This window comes from Hakea prostrata, chromosome 5, assembly GCF_041222555.1.
Source record: "Hakea prostrata isolate BN-2017 chromosome 5, UWA_Hpros_2, whole genome shotgun sequence".
In the NCBI taxonomy this organism is placed as follows: domain Eukaryota; kingdom Viridiplantae; phylum Streptophyta; class Magnoliopsida; order Proteales; family Proteaceae; genus Hakea; species Hakea prostrata.
This window is the reverse complement of record NC_142604.1, coordinates 7,706,525-7,730,375: the sequence shown is the minus strand read 5'-3', so window position 1 is coordinate 7,730,375 and position 23,851 is coordinate 7,706,525. Positions and strand designations below refer to the sequence as shown.

Sequence of the window (23,851 nt, the reverse complement as noted above, 5' to 3'; positions counted from 1 at the left end):
CCCCGGGCCGGGGCCGGGGCGCCGGCCCGCCCCCCCGTGATGGTGTCTCCATATTCGGCCCATTATCATATATATATAAGATAAAAATACATACTTTAGAAAATAATTATTAAGATCAAAAAATGGAAAATGGTAGCAAATAATCAAAAAATAAGTTTAACAAAACACAATCATAGATCATAATCCTAGGCTAAACATATATTAATTTCAAAGCAATACAAGAACATTTAAGGCATGAACAAAACAAAAATAAAAAAGGGAAAGTTTAGAACTGTTGGGTATGGCTCATGCTTCACATTTTATTGCTACCGGAGTTTCCTTTGTAGCTATTGTGGCTTAGAAGGTGTTTGGAGGCAAAAGATGAGCAAAAGAGGTGCTTGAAGGCAAAGGAGTTGTGGAAATTAGGTGAAAATGGGATAGAAATCAACAAAAACTGAAAAAAAAACAAGTTGGAATGTTGAAATGGTCGAAATTGTGGTTGAGATGGTCGACCGGTTGAAACCTGTAACTTTTCAGAAATAATTGGAATTTCATTTCGGTTTTCAAAAATGCAAGCATTTCGGTCGAAATTTCTTCTATGCTCTGTAGGTGTGGGCTGTGTGACTGCTGCCACCATTTGCATCTTCATCTTCAAAAACCACAAGAGACAAAAGCATCACCATCACCAAAAGCTTCATTTCCAATCTATGCTGACGATAAAATTTGCAGATTTCTAACTTTTACATGACTTGAATTTCTTCAAATCTACATATCCTCTTCCGAGATATTCAACCTTTAAATAATGTTTGTAATTGAAGAGGAACAAACACATGGTTAACCCTGCCATGAAAATGAATTGCACCATTTCATCAATGAGAAGTGTACAGCGTACCTTGAACAGAGCAACCATATATTTTGGGGGCTATAGCATCACTAATTGCCATAGAGTGCATTCGTGCAAACAATGGTGGGAATATTGAGTTGGATTCCTTCCCTTAGTGTTCTCTGTTACAAAATGCTCCTCAGAGTAAAAAAGAAGCAAGGATCTGAGATTCTACAGAAGGAAGGATTTTAACAGGAGCAAAGGATCTGAAGAAGGACGCAGGAAGATGAAAATAAAGATGATTTGCGGTTTTTGTGATCAAATTTTTTTTTTTGGGAGTAACGGCATCAATTCAGGTTCATAAACCAAACTGTATGGGTTTGACAGGTTTAGGAGCAGTTCATATAATATGGAAGTTCAATCTGAATAAGATTTAGATCCATCTATCATATACAGGTTTCTTGGAAGAAGGATTGGTGAACAGGTTTTGGATGCAAACAAAGCTCAATCCATATGCCTACGGTGCACAACTGCACAGTAGGTAATAGATCTCAAACCATTACTTACACTGGAAGAGCATAACTTGAACTCCTGAGGTTGATAAAACCACCACCTTTTTTCCCCCCCCCCCCCCTTTTTTCCTCCTCCCTTTTTCCCCCCCCTCCCCGGCCCCATTTTTTTAACCCCCACTCAAATTTGGCCCATTAAGAACAAAGCCCAATATTATATAGCCCAAACCAAAACTCATTTTAGCACACACAGAGACACAAAAGGCCCTTTCTGTGATTTTCCTGCATCACAGACCCTCCGGAACTATTTTAGTTTTGCCTTCAGTATCCACTTGGGCATTATCATCTCTACTCACTCTACAATTTTTTTTCCTTCGCTTCAACACCCCCCCCCCCCCCAAAAAAAAAAAGTAACAGAAATATAGGATGGGCCAGGGGGTCCAACTTCAAAAAAACTGAATATAAATTAGAACCACACCTGTAACAAGCTCGCCTGAGGGTAGTTTTGTGACTGCTTGTATTGCAGCTTTATGTGCCTCCCAAAACTCAATGGACTGGCCATTCCTCCATCGTCTTACGGTACTGCAACGCAAAAGCACAAGGAAAAGCTGCTCAGATTCAATTGATGTTTAGTTTGAAAGTCCTAATTTATAAACCAACTCAGCAACTAAGACAAAATGAAGTGCATGATGTTACAGCAAATGAAGGCAGAAAAGAGTTTTTACAGTTTTAATTGAATATGTAGCCACTACAATATCAGAGAGACCAAACAAAAGAACAAACTAAGTAATAAACACCTCACTAGATATTCAATAGGCAATATATGTAGAACTTCTACATCTAACCATCATGACAAACATAGTTGAGCAGCAGAGGCCGTGGAGCCTATATCAGGGTTGGATGTTAAAGAATTATGCATAACAATTAGAAGAAAGTAAATCCACAGATCAGAAAAATTCCAGCTGAAAGAACAATGGGAATCTCAAGAAAATAAGCTAAGAAAAAAGCAGGGTGAAAAATGACATAGGGGGTATTGATGCAGAAAACACAACATAGGAGAGAGTTGATACCTAGATGGATTAATAGGAGACAAAATAGAGAAGATAGGGAGAGGAAAGGAAAACCTGAGAAGAATCAGATTTATAGCACAGGAAGAGGGAGAAGAAGACTCGTAAGAAATGAGAAAAAGAGAAGGGGGGTTGCAAATGCACATGCAATACTCAGTTTTTAGTTCATATGTTCCATATCCTTAAAATAAAACAAATATATTTCAATAAAACTAGGACTCCTTATCGATTTAAATTAACATAATGATTCCTATGTTACCTATGCAAACTAAAACTCTGCTTACATAACTATTCCCAATAAATACAAAAACAAAATACAATCATACATCATGTTTAAAACTCCCATGCAAAACAGCATCTCCTACTTTATCTCTTTACAAGTGGCTGGACTTGGGGCCCACCAAATATAAAGAATAATCTCTAAGATTACTGTTCATGTTACTACAGAGAAGAAGGAAGGTAAGGTTTTAATTGGGGGGGGGGGCACAAAAGAGAGAAGAAAACAAGAAAGAAACCTGAGCAGTCTCAGAGTTCTAGCAGGGGAAGAGGGAGAATAAACTTAAAAGAAAAGAAGAGAGGGAGAGAGAGAAGAGGGGCTTGCAAATGTACAAAGCTCAAGCTTTTAAGTCATCATTTGATTCATTTCTACTCCATCCTCAATAAGCTGACTACAAGCGTTGAAAAATATAACAAAAGAGACATACTTCAACAAGAAAACAACTGTGGTAGGCCTCTTGAACTGATCCTACTAGGACTCTTAGCAATTTAAAACTAACACTGGTCCTAAATATCCTATGCTACCCATATTAAAAATCTAATCACATAATTATAGTACATCATAAAATTCTACATTATCCTTAAAAACTCCCAAGCAGAACAGCATCTCCTATTTTATTTCCTTGCAAGCTGTACTTGGGGCCCACCAAAAAGGAAGGATAATCTCCTAGGTTACTGTTCACAATGTTGTAGCGTGGACAGTAATTGATTGTGTTGCATCAATTTTTCCCTCTCTTAACAAACTCATCCTCGAGTTTCATTAAAAAAAAAACTCCTCCATCTAATCAGTACCACTAAAACAGGATTTGATGGGTTACTGCAGTATGGGAAATAAAAAAGAAGGGAGAGATACAACAGATAGAAAGATCCAAGGGAGGAGAAGTTAAGAGGGGAAGAGAGACAAGAAGGTTGAAGAGTCCGAGAAAGAAGAGATTTACCCAGGTTTGGGATCTCACCACCAAATAATGAGGGGCAAGAAAAAAGAAGAAAACAAGAAAGAAACCTGAGAAGACTCAAAGTTGTAGTACAGGAAGAGGGAGAACACTCATAAGAAGAGAAGGGGGGCTGCAAATGTACAAAACTTTAGCTATAATTCATCTATTTTATTCTGCCCACGATAAGCTGATTACAAGTGTTTAAATAATAAAAGACACTTCCATAAGAAAACAACTATAGTAGGACCTCTTGGCACTTTAAAATTAACTAAAACTGACCCTACTAGGGCTCTTAGCATTTTGAAACTAACTAAAACTGATCCTAAATATTGTACCCAAATAAAAATCTAACTAAATAATTATCCCGATAAATATATAATAAAATCTTACATTACCTCTAGAACTCCCAAGCAGAACAACATCTCCTATTTTATCTAGTTGCAAGCTGGACCAGGATCCCAACAAATTGGAAGAATAATCTCCTAGGTTACTGTTTGCATTACTGTAGCATGAACAGTAACTGGTTGTGCTGCATCAGGTTTGCTGATAGTGTTGTCAATCGCAGTGGTAGTGAATAGGTGAAGACAAAATGAGAGGACAGAATGGGGAGAAAGACCACAGGAAGAAGAAGAAATAGCAGCAAAGACAGATCACAGAAAGAATAAGAATTAGCAGGGAAGACAAATCACAGAAAGAATAAGAATTGAGAGAGAGAGAGAGAGGAAGAAAGATAAAGAAGATAGGGGGAAAAAAGGGAAACCTGAGAAGAATCAGATCTGTAGCAAGGGACGAACGAGAAGAAGACTAATAAGAAAATAAAAATAAAAAAAGAGAAGGGGGTTGCAAATGCACATAAAATGCTCAATCTTTAATTCAAATCATCCATATCCTTTACTAAGCTGCATACAAGCATTTAAATAATAGAAGAAACGTATTTAAATAGAACTAGGACTCTCTAACGATTTAAACCAACCATAATTATTCCCACCCAAACTAAAATTCCAATTACATAATTATCCTAGTAAATAATAGAATCCCACACTTGAAAACTCCCACACAAAACAGCATCTCCTACTTATCTCTTTACAAACTGTTGGACTCGGGGCCCAACAAATATGAAGAATAATCTCCAAGGTTACTGTTCATGTCACTGGGACATGAACAGTAACTGGTTGTGTTTCATCATAGATATTATGCTATCTAAAATATACAAGAAGATAATCACATGACTGAGAAAAAGGAAAGTTCCAAAGGTACAACTTCTCTTTAAAACAAATGCCAAGGTATCCACCAAACCATAAGGGGGTACCCATAAAACTACAAGAGAACTCTCTATTCAATCAATAAAGCATCAGTAAAATGCACACTCCAAAAAACAAAAACAAAAATTCTTTCATAGGAAATTACCGGTTAAGGCCTTTTTTCCAGGGACAAGGGTAAGCAGATCTCATTGATGCAAACCAAGCAGCCTGTAACCAGATACATGCAGGAATATATATACTCTGTAGTATATATATGCAATTCAGAAAGTAACTTAACTTCAATTACAGTTAACCTTATTTCTTTCTCTTTGGGGTCAAATCAAGTTGGGGGTTGAAGGTGATACACAGGCAGGCAAGGAACTCACAGACCCCCAGTAGGAAATTACCGGTTAAGGCCTTTTTTCCAGGAGGAAAAAAAAGCTCTTCATGGATCATGATTATCTTTTTTGGTTTAAAGACTAAAATAGGGTGCTATATATTTTCCCTTTTCTTTAAGTTTCAACTACAAACTCCTACCCACAGCTAGTTTTCTAGGTTTTAACAATGTTGCCAAGAACACAACAATTAGTAATAATTCTAAAAAGACAAAAAGAAAACAATAAATAATTTACCTATGAACATACCATTCTCTTGCAATCTTTATATTATCCATGTTTATCCTATGACCAACTAGAATTTTCAACTTCCTAAAACATCTTGCTTTTATTTGCGTCAGATAATGTTAGAAGGTTCTCCATTATGGCATCCTCATGGGTAGGAGATGAAAAAGAAGACAACCATGCAGAATATGTGCAGGCTCATCAAATATGCAACCAAACACAAAATCCACTATCTCTAAAAGGAACATTCAGACTCACAAGCATACAAGGTACAATAACAGAAACAGAAACTTCAACATCAACATGTTACATGCAACTAAACAAGAGATCTCCAGATGATCTACCAGTCAACTGATGATGACACAATATCCCCGTTATCATCTATGGTGAGACCAGTGACCTGTAGTTGATGGCCCTTCATCGTTTGTACTTTCTCTGCTGTTTTCAAATCCCAAAGCAAAACAAGAGTGTCCATTCCACCAGACACAAGCCCACCTTCTGGAAAACTCTCAGTAGGCGCAATCCAAGCCAATGGACCCACAAAACTAGAATGGCCTAACATGACTTTTGACATCATATAGGTGTGCTTCTTTTCTGGATCCAGGGTCCAGAACCTGACAGTCCTGTCTCTTGAGGAGGTTGCTAACCCAGTGTCACCACAAACACATATTCCACGTACCTAACAAAAAATCAGGCAGGCAGTATTAGTTATCATGACACTTCAAGCAATTAAACCAAATAGGCGAAATAGATTATCAACATCACTTAAAAAGGCAAAGCCGGTGCTGAAGGGTAAGTCCAGGGTGTTAAGAGAATAACAGTACATGATAAATAGGTCATTTGATGCCCTACTAAGCGTATGGAATGATATATACTTGTCTAGTTATACACATCTACACAATACATAAGCAAAATGACATTCTGCAAAATAATTACAAGGGTATATAAGATATTTATACACCCATGCACAGTACATAAACAAAAGCAAGCATGCTCCCCAACCAAAACCTGGGTACAGCATCAGTGATCTCCTAAATTTTAACCAGATTAGGAAGAAGAAGAAAAAATACTAAATTAATGATGCTGCTAAAGCCCGAAAGGTGCATCAGCCACTATACGTGAAAGGAACTCAAATATTCAAAATGATTTTCACCATAAACAATAACAATGCGACTTCCTCCAGAGCACACATCATAATTTTAAAAATTATAAATTAAAAAAAAAAATGTTTGAAAATAGATTTCCAACAAAATGGGGTCAGCCACATAGATCCTCACGCCCTAACTCTATTCGAAGTAATACTTCATATGACGCCTAAATTTGCATGTCTTTCCTTCATTACTTTTCCTAAGGCCAGTTTATGTCTGCCCTGGGCTCTTTTAGTTAATCAAATCACTCATCCTAATGAAGCATCCATAGGCTTCTGCTTAACATGGTCATGCAACTCATGCCACCTGAGAAAACTTTATCATAAATTAACTTATCTTCATGATGTATAAGAGCTATTTCTATACCTTCCCTAATATAATCATTCATTATCTTATTCAACAACAAGAAGCCTTGTCCCAACCAAATAGGATTGGCTACACAGATTCTTGCCATCCAATCAGCTCTCTTTGACACCATACTAGATACAAGGCCTATGTCATGCATATCCTTAACTCATTGTTCCTAATTTTACAACTCATCCATCTCAACATCCTCAAATCCACTACATAGGTTGAAACATATGATGTTTTTTAACTACCAAACATTATGCGCCATGCATCATAGGTAAGTCACATAGTTAGCGAAATCTCAGATGCACCTCTCTACTTCATCAATCCTATTTTAGCTCTCCGTGAAACATCATCCACTATATTAAATTCTCTAATTATGAACAAGATTTTAAGAGAATCAAAATTGGCTCCCTTTGGTTGCTTGAAGAATTCAATATGCAAGAGAATTTGCACATCAAATTCAAAAAGCTATGCTCAAAGCAAATATTTAAAATATATCCTAATTGATGGAAAGAAAAGAAACAAGAATACAAAGTCTAATTAGGAATCCCAACAAAATTAGGATTCCAGCTAGAACCAGGCCCTGAATTTAAATTAGAGTTCCCATAGAACTCATTGTCACAACCCCATTAAAAAATAAAATAAAAACAAAATTAATTTGGGGAATGTTACATGATTATCTACTATAGGATTTCCCCTCATGAAACTGTAAACCTTGGGTTTGAGTTCATGAAACTGCCAAATTTTGGGTTTGGGTCTACAAAATTGTTCAACACCATATTCCACCTTCAACAATGTACATATCTTTTAACATTTCAGCCCCTAATATCCCCTTTTCCAATCACCTCCACCCCAATCCCTCTTTGGGCCTTTGAGTTTGTCCTTCCCCCTCACCATGAGAGAAAAAAACTAGAAGCATATCATAAGCCTTTAGAAAAAGATTAGATGATACTCAAGATGAGCCAAATGAAGATCAAGCCCATCACTGAAGTTATCTTTGATGACAAACTTGTTCTGGACTAAAACCTCCTGCAAGCTCAAATGAGCCAGATGCAAGACAACCCCATCATTACCATCTTCGGCAAGAGACCTGTTCTGTGAGACTATGATGCAGCCCCAATTTAATGAGGGTGACTCCTTCCAAGATCTTTTAAAAACCAACCCATATAGGACCAAGAAAGGTTTTCATGAAATTTTGGTTTCAGATATGGGAGTTCTTTGTGATATAGGCTGTGATGGGATGATTTTGCTAGTGAGGAAGGATTTGGTTAGTGACCTCTGAATTCCCTAGTTGGATTAATTGGAATGAAGTAGTATCAAGGATGATGGAGTGTCAGTTTTGGAGATATTTAGAATAGTGGAATGTATGGTGGGACAGGGAAGGTTCTTGAGATATGGGATGAAATATTATTGAAATGGGGTGAACTTGTACTAATATAGGGATATGATCCCCCCCAAAGTTTGGTTGGGTGTGGATGGCTAAATTTTGAGTGCAGCGGTTCTTATCTGGGGGTTTCAGAGAGCACAAAAATCCAAGAAAATATTTATTTCTTGAAATTGGATGGTCAAAATAGGGGCGAAATGGGATCTAAGGTCACTAGGGTTAGGGGGATGATATGCCAAAAGTGTGGAACAGATTTACTGGTTAGATTGGCGTAAATCTGACCTTGAATTTTGGGTGTGAGAACTCCAAAAAAATTCTAGAAGAATAGAAAAGAAGGGTGATGTGAAAAGGGGAAAGGAGTATACACCGCTAGATACCTAGATGAAGCCTTGAGGATGGAATAGTCACACAGAGATTGAAGGTTGAACTTTGATATTCAACCTGTCACAGGTGTCTAGGCTTGATTTCACCTAGGATCCTCCTAGACTTTGGTCTTCAACTTTTGAGAAAACTCTAGAATGGATCCTCAACTAATTGCACATACTTCCCACAGTTCTCTGGGGCTTATCTTTTTTCACTTCTTCTTTCTCTGCGGCTTTTTGCCTTATATGGTCCTGCTGTTGGCTTGGCTTTTTGGACAATAAACTAACTTAAACTCCTGCTAGATATACATATAATAAACCCATTCTGCCCTTCCTTAAGTTGGACTTTACTATTGACCAATTAACTATAAACTAACCTTTTTGTACTTTACCTAGATGCTACTTTTGGGCCCTCGTTGCCCGCCACTCCTATCCGCCCACCTTTATCCCCTATGTTGTTTTGAGCCGTTGTTTGCGGAGAAGAGGTGGTTTGGGTTGGGCCGTGGTGGGGTGAGGGTTGTTGGGGTGAGGGAGGTGGATTGTGGCCCCCTTCTTTGTTTTCCACAATCCCACGGACTTTGTTGGCTGGTATGGGAGTGGGTGCCACATCAGTGCAGCTCCTTAACTTAGGAGGTTGTCTACTATTTTCCCACCCAATGACCACCTCAACTTTTGGATTCTTGAGATAGTACATTCCCACTCCATTTTATTCTCCCAGTCTAGGTGGCCAATTGGCTGGATCTGCAGCACTCTGGCTCTGCAAGTTCTCCATCTGCTCTACACTAAACCTTGCCATTCTCTTTCTCTTCCAAAATCATACCTAGAAGGGAACAATTCTCTTCTCTGACCAGCTTCCTTGCTGTTCTTAGAGATGCCATATTGACCTTCTTCTCCAGCCTGAACCAATATTATTAACTGCATCATCAACAAAGAATGCAAAATAGTATGACACATAAAGGTCAAGCCAATATCGGTGCCATCTTATATGAGATGTCTGCTCCATCTGACATGTCCCTTGCTTCACTGATACCTATAGATCATTCACCTCCTGCAACAATTGTTGCTGTTCCATTCTGATGGTACACCAACACTGCAGCCTCTCTCCACCACATTCACTCCCACCACCACCTCTCACCCGCTTACACCCTTCACTCCTTTATTTGAACTTTTACCATTCCTTTTCTCATTTTAGTGGAGTCTATGTTTTCATAATATAGAGTGAGATGAAAGCATAACAGAACTGAAAATATTATGATACAAGGCTAGTTCTGCATTTTACCATGATTTATATATAAACACTTGCATCAGCATTGAAACCCAACCCAGATGAGTGAATTTAATTTTAGTTTCATTCATTTGCATCTGAAATCCATCAATGAGATTTTACACTCAACTTCCTCCATGTCTTCTTCACTACCTCAGTACCTCTTGTTTCTTCCTCATTCACTTGTCAGCACCACTGTCACTGAGCCTCTTCGATTGCTTACCCAAACCCACACGATGGTAACCACATAAGAAAATGGAAGTGTAGTCATGATCACTGGGACAGGGGATAATGGGATATGCCCGGATGGTGAGGCTGCAACTTGCAAGGAAGAAAAAGGAAGTAAGGTAGAGAGAGTTTTAGTGGTTAAAAAATCAGAAAACTAGGTAAAGGAGAGAGATCCACTGTAGTTGGTAGTTTTGTAGATTAAAACTCATTGCTATATAATTATGTAAAATGAAATAGACACTGGTTTTCAAAACAGAAACTTGAAACTAACTGATCGTGTTACATTCCTGACAAAATTTATATAACCCTAACAATTCCCATGATTTTGGTGTGTGCAGGGAGAATCCCTAAACCTGAGACTTTTTTTAGACAGCAGAACTGTGTCACTGTGCCTGTAGAAAAATGATTTACAAAACATTTACTATGATTAACATTACACTATTACAGTCAAGATTATAGTGAAAGCTCAAATTTATTGCCAGCTACCAACTTGTTTATTCAACTACTTGTATCAATTTCCAGAACCTATATGTTCTCGATTCCCAAGTGTCTTCTACAACTCTCAAACATCAGACACGGTTAATTTAGCCTTAGCACCTTAAATCTCATTACTCTTGCATGAACATGTTACGGTTTCAAAATTTTTACCTAAATCATTTCCTTCATTCACAAGTACATCATGCTGACTGACTTCATCAATCCACCATATTATCCGAATCAGAGAAGTGAAGGCCGCAAAATTCCACAGCATGTTACATGTTTCTTGTTCCCTGTCAGGATCTTTATCCTACTGATGCTACATTGTTTCCCTTTCAAGTTTTTCCACCCCTATAGACTGACTACAAACTTTGTTGCAGCTGGGTTTCTTACAGAAACATAATTTTGAGTTGCTTGAAGTTCTTTGCTATCTCCCAAGTTCATCAAAAGGGAAATCAGTCATCAGCAAAGGTAACAAAATTCCAAATTCCAAATTCCAAATTCTTACAGATGAACATGTATCTAATCTTGCTCTAGGACTACCAACCATTCAGGATGGAATAAGGATTCAGAAATCAAATAGTTCTCTTTCCTGTTCTTTAAAACTCACTGGGGGGTATTGGGCTTGGTTCATAATGAATGAGAGAGTAATTACAAAATCTTTCCAGTGATCCCATGCATAAGCAACCATACATGGGACGCATAAATTAGAATTTATTATGGTATCAAGTGTTCACTATTCAAAAATTGCTCCAGTAAAGGTAAAGTCTATATGGGATATCGACATTAAAAACAAAGTCACCATACAATTTTGTTAATCAGGGACGGAAAATGATACACACTAAACAAAAGCTGGTTGCCCAATATCAGAACTAAAATCTGCAGTATACAATAGATTAAACATACTAATTAAGGTAGGTGGTTAGGTGCAATGAAGCAGTCACGTGAACGTTGCAGTGGAAGGACATCATCAGATCGCTTCTAACAATCTAATTCTTATTTCTCCCCCTCGTTTTGGATGAACAGCGAATATGACAAAATTCATTAATTTTAAAGAAAGAATAGCAGGAAAAAAAAGAATACTGGGCGAGATAAGTTACATCGTCTTCGTGACCCTTCAGTTCGCAACTCAGACGATACTCTCCGTATTCGGGCTCCATTGTTGTTGACAATCACCTGGGAACAAAAGCTTCGACGAGCAAATTAAGGGGTTTAGGCTTTCGCGTTAATATTTGACTGGTAGTGTAGTTGAGGAAGCAAGGAATATAAAGATTATAATATCATATAAGTCACCGATTGAGTTCCTCCTGCGGCGGCGTAGAATACACTCTCCTCCTCCTTCAAAATAAGAGACACATAGCACAATGCAATAGCCTCCAAACAAAATGTTCGTGTGGCCTTGTCAGGTTGCAAGAGGCACAGGTTTTCAAATTTCTAGAGCCCTAACCCTAATTTCGGTGCTACGTTCGTAGCCCAAACTTTGTTCCTAGCCCTGAGTGCCGACATCCAATATACTTTGAAATTAGTAATCTAACGTTAGACTTTATCTATAATTAGTGTTATTCTGTATCGTTAAACTTCGTTAATTAAATAATGACATGATAATTTTTATTTGTTTAGAAAACTCCAAAATAATCAAAATTTTTATTCTATTTATTTGCACTTTATATTAAATTACATTATTATCTTCGTAATTAAGGAAAAATTAACCCTAATTTAGTAGCTCCTTATTTTTGTTAGTTTTTTTATATTTATTTTTCAATTTTGTGTTTTTTTTAGTTTTTATTATTTACTTTCCAATTTGATATTATCAATTTTAAAAAATTCCTACTCCCATTAGATTTTCATTTATTTATAGTCTCGTAACATTATTATAACATAAGAGGATAACAATAATTTTATAAAGAATAGGGTCCTTTTAGTAATTAAGCTATGGTATACGAGGCAATAATAATTATCCCAAATTCTAATAAAATAATATTTTTTTTTTATTTTTTCACTCTAAAAAAACTCCTTTTTGATAGATGCGCATTTATTTAGACGAGATTAGATATTTAACTAGTGAAGGAGCCACTCTCAGATATTTAACTTGTAAAGGAGCCACTCTGAGGTACCATCGAATCTGGTCGATGTGATTATGATGTGCGTTATAGGTCCAACCTTTAGGATTATTGGGAATGGGGAAATTACAAAATAATTTAAACCTTCCAGAGGAATTCGATAAGGGATCCTTTGTCACCATTTTTATTTGTCATTTGTATGGAGAGATTGACCCACTATATCCAAGATACACTGGCTGTAGGGAAGTGGATCCCTGGTTGTATTCGTAAATGGGGTATGGAAGTCTCTCATCTTATGTTTGTTGATGACGTAGTTTTTTTTTTTTTTTTTTTAGAGGCTTCCCTATAGCAAATTACCATTGTGAATGAATGTTTGGATAAATTTTGTGACGCATCGGACAACAAAGTGAGCATAGAGGAAACTTGTATTTTTTTTTCAAAAATGTAAGGAGCCATAAGGCAAAGGATATTGCACAGAGAAACAACTTCACCATGATAGATGACTTGGGCAGATATTTAGGGGTACCTACCCACTATAAAAGAGATAGAAAATATAGTTATCAATATATTATTAACAAGGGTTCAGATCAGCTTTCCAATTGGAAAGCTTATTCGCTTCTCCCTTTGTGGGATGAATTGTCCTGACAAAATCAGTTGTAATGATTGTACCTTACTACTTGATGCAGACAACTTTGATTCCAAAAGGGGTCATACGTGAAGTTGAAAAGTTAATTTGAGCATTTATATGGGGCGAGTCCAATCAGCATAAAAGGCACATCTTGTAAGCTGAAACGAGAATTGTAGACCAAAGGTGGAAGGTGGATTAGGCTTTAAGAAGCTTCGAGTGATGAATAAAGCCTTTATCGCGAAACTCGTTTGAAAAGTTAAGAAGCAAAACTCGTTGTGGTTGGCATTTCTGCAAAATAAATATGGATAAACAAGGCATAAACATCCCTTTCAAGTTGCTCCTACTGATTTTCCATTGTAGCGAGATATCTGCAGAGTTAAAAGTAAAATGAAAGAATACTGCAAAATAAACATTGGAGATGGTAAGAACACTTATTTATGGAGGGACAACCGGACAACTGGTTAGACATAGAAGGTAATTTGGAAGTCCATACGATATCTCCAATACCCAGTCAGTGGCAGTGAGAAGTCATTAATCAATACTTGGAAGGTAATGGCATGGAATGGACAACAAAAATTGAGGGATACCTCCCTGCAGAAATATGCATCAAATTGAAGGATTTCCCCATCCCCTCTAATGACAATGGATTGGATGTCATGTCTTGGATCCCATCCACTAAAGGTATTTTTTCGATATGCTCTGCATATGAGACATTGATCAAGAACAAACCATCTGTAGATATGGGCATCTTCGATGAAAATTTTTGGAATACATATTGGAAACTTCATTTCCCAAACTGATTTTGCAGCTTCTTTTGTCTGATTGTAAAGATTTGGTTGATGATTAATGCTATAAAGCGCCACTTGCAACTTCAGGACAATAGTAAATGCAATCTTTGCATGAGAGGTGGAAGATGTTTTACATGTGTTAAGGGATTGTTGTTGTGCAAGAAGCATGTGGGAATGTATGTTTAAACCACGTAATCAACAATGGTTTTTTAGGTGCGGAAAGGAGTAATGGATCTACGCCAATATCTACGGGTTTGCTGCCAAATGGAGCAAAGATTGGCCTAAGCGATTTGTATGTATCCTACAATTTCTTTGGGGATGGCGAAATCGGGATACCCATGAGGTAGAATTGTCACACCCCACCCAACCGGATTCGGTCATTACCCGAATGCCCGTGGGGGTGATACACCGCAAGATCTAGGTTCAGTGACAAATCCATACAAAACATGATATAGCATAATTAAATGGACAAGAATAAATAAAGTTCATCATACTAAGTTATCAAAACCGAAATAATGGTTACAATCATCCATTACTTCAAAATAAAAATATAACATCAGAGTTTTTAAAAGAAAAGAGAGTAATTTTCAACGCAGCGGAAAACTAAAGTATACTAGTTCTCTAATGGAATCCCACCCAAAAGAATAGTCTTGATACTGGCATGAAGCTCCATGTGCGTCAACTTCTTCTTCGGTCACTCCTTCAAGAAGATATACTAGCAATGAATCCTCCATTTGGAAGAAGTTCTCATAACCTGCAATATAATCTAATAGAAAAAGACATATAAAAGGAATGAGTTCAACAGAACTCAGTGAGGTCAACTCAACATCATATCACACATTCATTCTCAAGATTCCACACCACACATATAACATAAATATCAATAATGTAATTAATGACAATGATATGATATGTGAATGATTATGCTCCTAACTCTATCATGAAGTCTCTATGGTAGACACGCATTAAGTCATACACCGCCTTCTTTGGGCGGTCTCATCACTCTTCCCTCACGGCACTCAAGCACGTCTGTTGGGTTCTCCGCAGTTGTTGTGTAAAGTCTTGTCAAGCCATGGTTGGGGATTAGGTCACCACTCTCTCACATCACCATTGGTATAAGATCTGGCGCGTGTCAAGGATAATCTTAGGCCCAATGCAAAGTCATATGGTCTCGTACTACATATGGTCCGGATATTTTCCCTCACGCCTAGTGCTCGTTGGTTCAATACCTTCCCACCTATGAATGGAATCCTCAATGGAGGCATCCGTTGAACCCCATTCATTAACCCAGGGTCATCCACATATAATGGACATGATGATCTCCATGTCCTCTCACGGGTCATTTCACCGGTCTTGAGCGTCCATGAGCCCTTATCTATTATATGCAACCCTACCTCTCTATGATGATAGTGGGCCCGCTTGACATACGAGGACCCACCACTAACATCACGGGTTAACCGGCTTCAATACCCCCGCCGAAAGGGTAGTAGTACTCATGAGGTCACCTAACCAAACACTTCTAGACATGCCCTAAATATGTAAATCAAGACTCGGGAAAGAGCCAAGGGCACCATAGGAATGCGTCCCATACCGCCTCCTTTGGTATCCTATGGCAGAAATGCCCAAAGGGCATTCCCCATTCCCAACCACAATATAAGCAATCATATAATATCACTAGGGCAATGGGTGAACCCACAACCCTAGTAGAAAATACAAGGTAGAAGAAATAATAATATTTCTCCTTTCATACAATCACATTCCATTTCATAACAACAATAATAGATTTCAAAGCAAGGAGCAACATCAGAAGTAATAATAAACATAAATCATAGCAATTCATATTTAACAAAAGACATAAAATAACCTCAAGATAATACTAAAGCAATACAAGATATCAATAATGAAAAGTAACTGACATCATTACACATGTAATATAAAGTTAAGTATATTCCTCACCTTTTACTTTGTTCTTCCTCCAAATCCAAGAATCCACTCCCACAAATTAGTGATTAAAGATATATTAACCTATTTATGCAAAAGAAATAATTATCACAAATTAGAGCCAATTTGGGTTTCAAAGGATATCCTAAAATCTTCCCACAAAAACCCAAATATGAAAACTAGGTTAAAAAGGGGTAGTTCTCAACCTCACTAGTGAATAGTTTTTAATTCGTCACCAATTCGAAGTCTAAACGAAACGAAATTTTGGGGAAAGCTAATTGACAACAAAAGGATCTTACGGGTACCTTCAATTTTATTAAATTTGACCAAAATCAAAATGCCCCAAATTTGACTCTCATAAATCACCCGTGGGTGACCTAGAGAATCAAAATTCTAAAATCTTTTGCAAGAGGATAAAGCATTACCCAAACTCAAGGGAAACATTAATATAAGAAAATATAAGCATCTAGGGTACCTATCATTATTCCCTTTCATAGATCCCTCAATAAAAGAGAAAAGATATCACTCCCACAAACTAGGAAGGGACATTAAAACAATAAAGGAAAACAACCAAGATACCTAACGACCTTCCCTTTCAAGATTCATAAAAAAAAAAGGAGAGAAGAATACTCACAAAATTGTGAGTAAGAGAAGCATTAAAGAAAACTAACCTTTCGTAATGATTTTGCAAAGATTCGGATCACAGACACCTTCGGAAGAATGGAAATCGCTCCTCTCTTTCGTTTCTCCTTTTCTCCAAAGTTTCCGCCTCTTTCTAGCCTCCAAAAATGCGTTTACGGATGAGATAAAACATAAATAGGGTTTAAAAATCCGAATTTCCAATTTTGCCCCTAAATAGAAATAGGGTGGGGGTTGGTTCACCTAAACGGCTCAAACTTCTGGCTCATGGTTGGACCCCCAAACGAACTCCGATTTTGATGATCTTTGGCTCGTTGGAAAGGTCTTTCGACGATCTTCGATTTGATATCTTATTTGCGTCAATCGGATTCTCCATCACTGATCTACAAATATTCCAAAATTACCCTTTTTACACTATCGAGACTAATCTTCTCTCTTCACTTAAACTCTAGGAGAGTTTTTGAGTCATTATAAGGGTCATTTACCAACATTTGTTTAATTTCCAATCCTTCGGGCTCGAATTGAATGGTCCACAATTGTCGCCGAATCAAGGCCCAGGTTCTCGGTTTTAAAACCACGGGTTAAAGGGGTAGAAATCTGGGGGATTTCACAAGAATTCTCCAGAACAGGGAATGGTGTGCTCGTTATTGAGGAATTTTATCGCTTCATTAAGGAAGCTTGGACAACATGCCAAAGCCCTATTCTTGAACCAGGTAAAGAGTTGGAAGTTTTAGAGTGGACATGCCCTAGAAAATGATGGTTTAAGTGTAACACGGATGCTGCTGTGAATGTGAACGAGTGTTATGCTCAATTAGCTAGGGTGATTCGGGGTCAAACGACCTTTCTAGATAATGATTTGCTATCAAGATTCATTTATGTCATGTAGTAGAGGCGAAAATGTGTGCAATAAAAGAAGGATGAAGGTAGTGTTGGATATGGGAGCATGACCACTCCAAATAGAATCAGATTCACTAAAGGCCATAAGGCTATTGGACCTATGAGTTAATGAGCAAGGATTGATGGGATGATTAATTGCTGAAATTCATAGCCTATATGCTTGTTGGAATATGCTCTTTGAGCATGTGTGAATGTGAATGAAAAACCATTCATATGGAGAGTTTGTGGAAATACATGCATTTGTGGAAATAAATGTATGGAATAAATATTGACTTTTGGGTGTTTCATCTCCCAAGGTGAGTTCATGAATGGAGGTTATGGGACCTTCTATTTCCTAACAACAAACGTCTCATTTCCCTAAGATAATTATGGAGGGTTTTGGGGACTCTTGATTTCCAAGGAACTTCTCATTTCTAGCTTGATTATTAATAAAGCTTTTCATTTCCATAACTTAATTCATTAAGTTTGGGGAATAATGACTATGGCTTTTCATCTTTTAAGCTAGTTAAGAAGACATAGAATTCCTCTATAAATAGGGATCCCCCCTTGGTGAAGATGGTGGTTGTGGTGTGTTTTCAAAGAAGAATGTTAAGTGTGATTTAAGAGTTTTCTTAAAACGTTTGTGAGTTTTGTTTTGAGTTTGGTTTCGAGTTTGGTTTTGTGTTTGAATCGTGTGGTGATAGAAGGAAGGCACATGTCAAGTTCGGTGGCGATATACTTTGTGCTAAGTACATCGTTGTTGTGTCGTTGGGAGAAGGACGTCCGTTGAATCCTCAGCCCGCTGTGGAGGGGACGAACGTTTTAAGGAAAGCGTCCGCGTGCCTCGACGATTCTAATTCCTTACTCTTCTTGCTTCCGGTTCGGGGTTCCGTTTGAGTGTATTTCGATTTTTCCTTGTTAATTAGTTTTGATATATTCTTTGATTGTTGTCTTCTAGTTTCTCCTGATAATATCTGTTTCTCCTGATCTATTTATCAATTTTGGCCAACAATGCTTCTCGAGGCCATGTCAGATTCAATCATGTAAGGCGTCAAAATAACATAGTTGCTGATTGGCTATCTAATAAGGGGCTAAATGGAAGAGAGGGTATGTCTTTTTCAATGACCCCCTGCAGGAAATGACAGATATCCTCATAGAGGATTTTCTAAAGAGTTGTGCTTTAATTATATTTCGTTTGGTTATGTTTTTTACGAAAAAACAGAAGGAGCCACTCCAAGTCCAGTGATCATCTTCATTAGATCTAAGCAAGATGACTTGACTATTAAGAACGCAGTGTCTTCCGATAGAACATGAAATAATCCTTTCCCTATGTGCCAAACTGCCAATGTCTCACTCAACAAACAAGATTCAAAACTCATAGCATTAGACGATGCAAGTAAAGGCAATCGATCCACACAAAAAGATAAATATATGTTACTGGTAAAAATACGTATATTTATTCTTTTCATTTTCATAGGTGGCGAATTTATACATCAATGGGACAAGAGCTCATGATGTGGCGTGTATATAGTTTTGAACTTCTCCTTGAAGGAGCTCTTCCAACGGGTGTTCAATTAGCAATCAAATTTATTCACGTTTAGTATTCTAATTCAAGTATTAAGGTAAATCAAATGAATGCCATCAGGATTATAAATCCTATAACTAATTGAGAGATCTCCTCCAAGGAGATAAGTCAATTATAAATACACAACCTAAAAGGGTAGCTCAATTGGTAAAAAATCAATGCCTCAAAATAGTAGGTCAAAGTTATAATCCCCTCAGGACCAAGGGCGAAGGTCCACCTTATATTACATATTACCTCCATCCCCAATATATAAAATCGCATGTAAAATATTTATATATAAAAAAACACACACACACACACACACACAAACATATACAAAGGTTTTGGATCCATTTAATAGACAGTAATTATTCTTTTATGTCATAATAAAAAATCAAAGGGTTTTTTTTTGGAAAAAATTATCAGATGGTCGATTAAAAAAAAAAAGTCATTCAATAAGATATTTTGAAAAAAAAATTTACTTAAATGGATCATATTTTTTAAAATAATTATCAAATTCCAAATTTCACAATAACTTTTTCTGCCCAGCTAATATTCTACCATTAACTACCCAAATTACCCTCAAATCTTTGATATAAAAACTTGTGAGAAGTGCTTACCGATTCCTTCAATCTCTTGGCAATTATCTTGGCATCTTATTCACTTTCGAGATCTAAAAACATTATTCAAAGCCTTGTCCGATAGTGAGGTCTCCCTCCCGCTACTCACTGTAAGTATAATGGGTGGTTATGCTTTAATTTAAACACACATCATGCATCACGACACACAACTAACTAGAAAAATATGTAACATAACTAGATACAATCACTAGTATTTTTAAAAATTGATCATTTGCTATAAATTAAAGTAGTTAGGCAAAAAAATCCATCTAGATTGTAGTTTGGAGCCAAAATATTCTTCTTGCCGTATGCCATCTGGACCAAATTCTTTTTTGTTTTTTGTTTTTGTTTTTAGCCAAATCGATAACAATTTCTTATTGGCCTGAAGCACATGTAGCCATCAAAACCAAAATAAGCACATCTGTACTCGCATAATATCAAGCAAAAAAAAGACCAAAAAGAAAAAAAAATCAAACTACGCACCTACCTGAATCTGGATTTCAACCAGATTTTAAGTCTGGTCCTTCCACCGCAAGATAAAAAATTGTAAGTTTCTTATCAGTAAAGTTTTAACTTTAGTTGAAGTGATGAACAGAAAAAACTTCTTGCATGGATTCAAGGCAAGAAAGTTCTTTCCATTTGTAGAAGTTAGGTTTTTATGCCTTGCTTTGTGAGGTTGAAGACAACCTGCGATCGAATCTCAAGATTCTCAACTAAGTGTTTTCCCTAAAGTACCCATACCTTATTTAGTATTTATTTCTAGTATCCTAAGTTTTTTTTTTTTGTTTTACCAATCTTAGGTTTGTTTTTTTTTTTTTTTTGGTAAACAACATAGGTTTGTTTCGCAACGAAGTTTTCCATAGATTCGATTAATAATTGCCTACATAATATTAAAATAAATTTATCAATATAAATCAAGTTATGAAAGAGGTAAAATATAATTTGGACCATAATGGATTCATGCATCATCTGTGAACAAAATAAATATGAAAAAAGTAAATCTCTGGATTCATGAATGCGAGATTTATACCCGTTTAGTTGTGAAAATCTCTAGATTAATCTTTTTACACTAAAAACGTGAATATGTAGATTTATGAGTATGGGGTGAAATCAATAGATTTCATCCCTACAATAAACACCCTATACATTTACGCATTCACAAAAATCACTGATGAATCCACATATTTCATTCCACATATTCGGTTAATCAAACAGTTTATTTTATAAATTATGACTCCATGGATTTGAAATTTCTAGATATTTGAAATCTCTCGACTCATATAACCAAACAGCCTTAAAGGATTCCATTCTGTTATTGTTGCCCCATTACAATCCGCTTTTATCCCTTTCAGATTGGTCTCTGATAATATTTACATGCCCAAGAGTAATTCCATTACATTAGGAAGATAAAGAAATGTAAGAAAATATTATTTGCTCTAAAGTTGGATGTGTGACAGGCATATGATAGACTTTAATGGCTTTTCATAGAAGCTATTTTGCCAAAGATAGATTTTTCTTCCAAATGGGTAGCATTGCTCTACAAATTGCTCATGCAAGTTGTTACATATGTTTCATAAATTGTTGGTAATGGGGCTATTAGTCATGCAATCCATCTCACTAGAGGTATCCGGCAGGGTGACCCCCTCTCATTGGCTATCTTCATTTTATGCTCACAGGGGCTTAGTTCAATTGTCCAATAGGCAGAGGGTCAATACCTTGTTAGAGGTATTTGAATCAAAGGGCCCGGCTCCCCCTATATCACGTCTTCTTTTTGTTGATGATGGATTGCTATTTCCAGAGTTACATCTTGAAAGGGTGTGTAATTTAAAAGCTTGTCTTGATTTGTATTGCAAAGTCAGTGGTCAAACATATCTAAAAAACTACATTCTTACTTTTAGCCCTAATGCCCCAATGAAATTTCGATAGTGGCTCTCTAGGGTCTTAAAAGTTTCTTATACAAAGGCCCATATCAAGTATCTACAGCTGCCCCAAGAGATTGGTGCCTCTAAGAAGGACACTTCTCATTTATTGTTTGATAAGTTGACTCAAAAGCTGGAAGGGTGGAAGCTTCAGTTACTGTCTCATGCCGGGAAAGAGGTTATGCTTAAGTTTGTGGCTTTTTCTCTACCTTTATGGAGGGGCTTGGCGGTAGGTTTAGCATTGGTGAAGCCATGGCAATTGGTCTTGTGGCACGTGATCACTTGGGAACCCATCATTCTCGTGGTGTCTAACTCGGTGTGTTTTGGCTCGATTTTAGTAGGTGAAGCTCTTGGAGTTAGAACAAAATTGTATGCTTTGCAAGAGGACTAGAGGAATGTGGTTTTTGAGATAAATAATTTAGAAGTGGTGGTCTAGGGATTCCCTCTTCCCCTCGAGCGTGTATCATTGCAATCACTAGGAATATCTTATATTATTAACGTCCTTTGAAGAATGTGAGTTTGCTTTTGTTTATAGGACTCACAATATTATGACAAATGTCCTAGCCCAAAAGGCCCAGTTAATTAGGTCTCAATTGTTTGGTTTTCCAACCCCTGACTTTTCTATGACCTCGATTTCTCCTCAATAAATAAGTTTTTTACCAAAAAATAAAAAATAATAAAGGATTCCAATCCACCAAAAGAATAACAATGACAACTACATGTCTACATGTGATATTTAAAAATATTTTACTAGAAATAGTACAATTATCACCCTAGTCTTTTGCAGTCCCCTCATTAAAGTCCATTATGATTTACATTTTCATAATGCAAGAGGGTGTAACGTAAAAAGACTCAATTGTTTATTTTAAGAATGAAGAGGTGTCACTTGTCATGGTCTTTCCCTAAATAGTATTTTATGCAATATGTAATAAATTAAAAAACATCTCTAACCATCCTAGAGTTTTATAACGAAGTTGCTGCTTTACGGCATCAAGGCATCATTAATCAATTTTTATGTATGATCTTTTTTTTTCTCTTCTTCTTTTTGGGTTTGTCGCATAGAACAATAATTTTGACATAATACTAGTAGCACATTACTATTATTATTTTTTTTTAAATTTAATATTATCTAATTAATAATATTGGTTTCTTTCCAAGTTGAACAGTCAATTCAGATCTCTTTTTATAATAATCAAATATATTAAACCACATAACATAATGATGCATGTGATCGTGACTATTAGATTAATAGACGTAGATTTAAGTTACTCACGTGCTATTTTAGTATAAGCATTTTTAATCTAATGTTATCCAAATGATGCAACTATTTAAACTTTTTTTTAGTAGATATTTTAATATAAAGAGTTTTCTTTTTCTTTTTTTTACAAATTTTCCATTAACAGAAAGAAAGAAAAAACAACCTGCGGCCTAGGCGACTGGAGAGCATAACTCCTGAAGCCAAGGAATGAAAATAACTCCTGAGGCCAAACCGTACACGGGATCGACAGAACCTTCCTTGCAAAAGCATCCACAACTATGTTTATTGGAACAAAACAAAAGAAGCATGAGAAGAAAGATGAGCATAACTCCCTAATATCCACCACCAGATGAGCTAAGCATAGGGGAAGAGCTAAAGAGTTTGAAGTTTACGCAAGATGGAGGGGGACCAAAACTGCATGTGAACGAGCACTTGATTGGATGATATTTTTAGCTTTTTAAGGTTAGGTGGTTTTACACAATTATATCCCCTCTCATATGGATTAATCAAATGATCATAGTGAGTAGTGGTTTGAACTCAAGAATTAAAGAAAAAAAAAATTGATAATTTATTTGATTTATGAATAGTGTGGATTTTACACAAAGTCTAAACAAGAATCTTATTAAAATTGAAATTCGAAATTCAAGTCAGTTTTTTATTTTGCAGTTCAGTTCTGGTGGGTCATGTAGGTTTAGTTTCTACTTCTGTTGTATATATAAGTGGTATGTTGTGTTAATATACTGATAAATAGTATTATCATATATTGACAAATTTGAAAATTTTGCATCCAACTTTATTTCAGTTAAAAAAAAAACTACACTAAATTCAAAATTGACCGATTTGGGTATCATTAACTCAGCTACAATGATTGAGGGTTGGGAAATGGAGAATATG

The 23,851-nt window shown here is 36.5% G+C and overlaps 1 protein-coding gene across 3 annotated transcripts in view; it reads right to left on the bottom strand.

Moving 5' to 3' along the window:
- Positions 1–12,128, bottom strand: part of LOC149014806 (transducin family protein / WD-40 repeat family protein) — a 73,677-nt gene extending 61,549 nt beyond the window's left edge. For 2 of the 3 annotated variants that reach the window (XM_089155437.1, XM_089155438.1), the window contains exons 1-3: positions 11,765–12,127; positions 5,795–6,129; positions 1,790–1,893 (exon numbers count right to left, since the gene is read on the bottom strand). In XM_089155437.1, the coding sequence (XP_089011563.1) occupies positions 1,790–1,893; positions 5,795–6,129; positions 11,765–11,824 (499 nt within the window). In that variant the 5' untranslated portion in view covers positions 11,825–12,127. Of the gene's footprint in view, positions 1–1,789; positions 1,894–5,794; positions 6,130–11,764 lie in introns of all 3 variants that reach the window. The other variant, XM_089155439.1, reaches the window with a different exon arrangement.
- Positions 12,129–23,851: the final 11,723 nt, after the last annotated feature.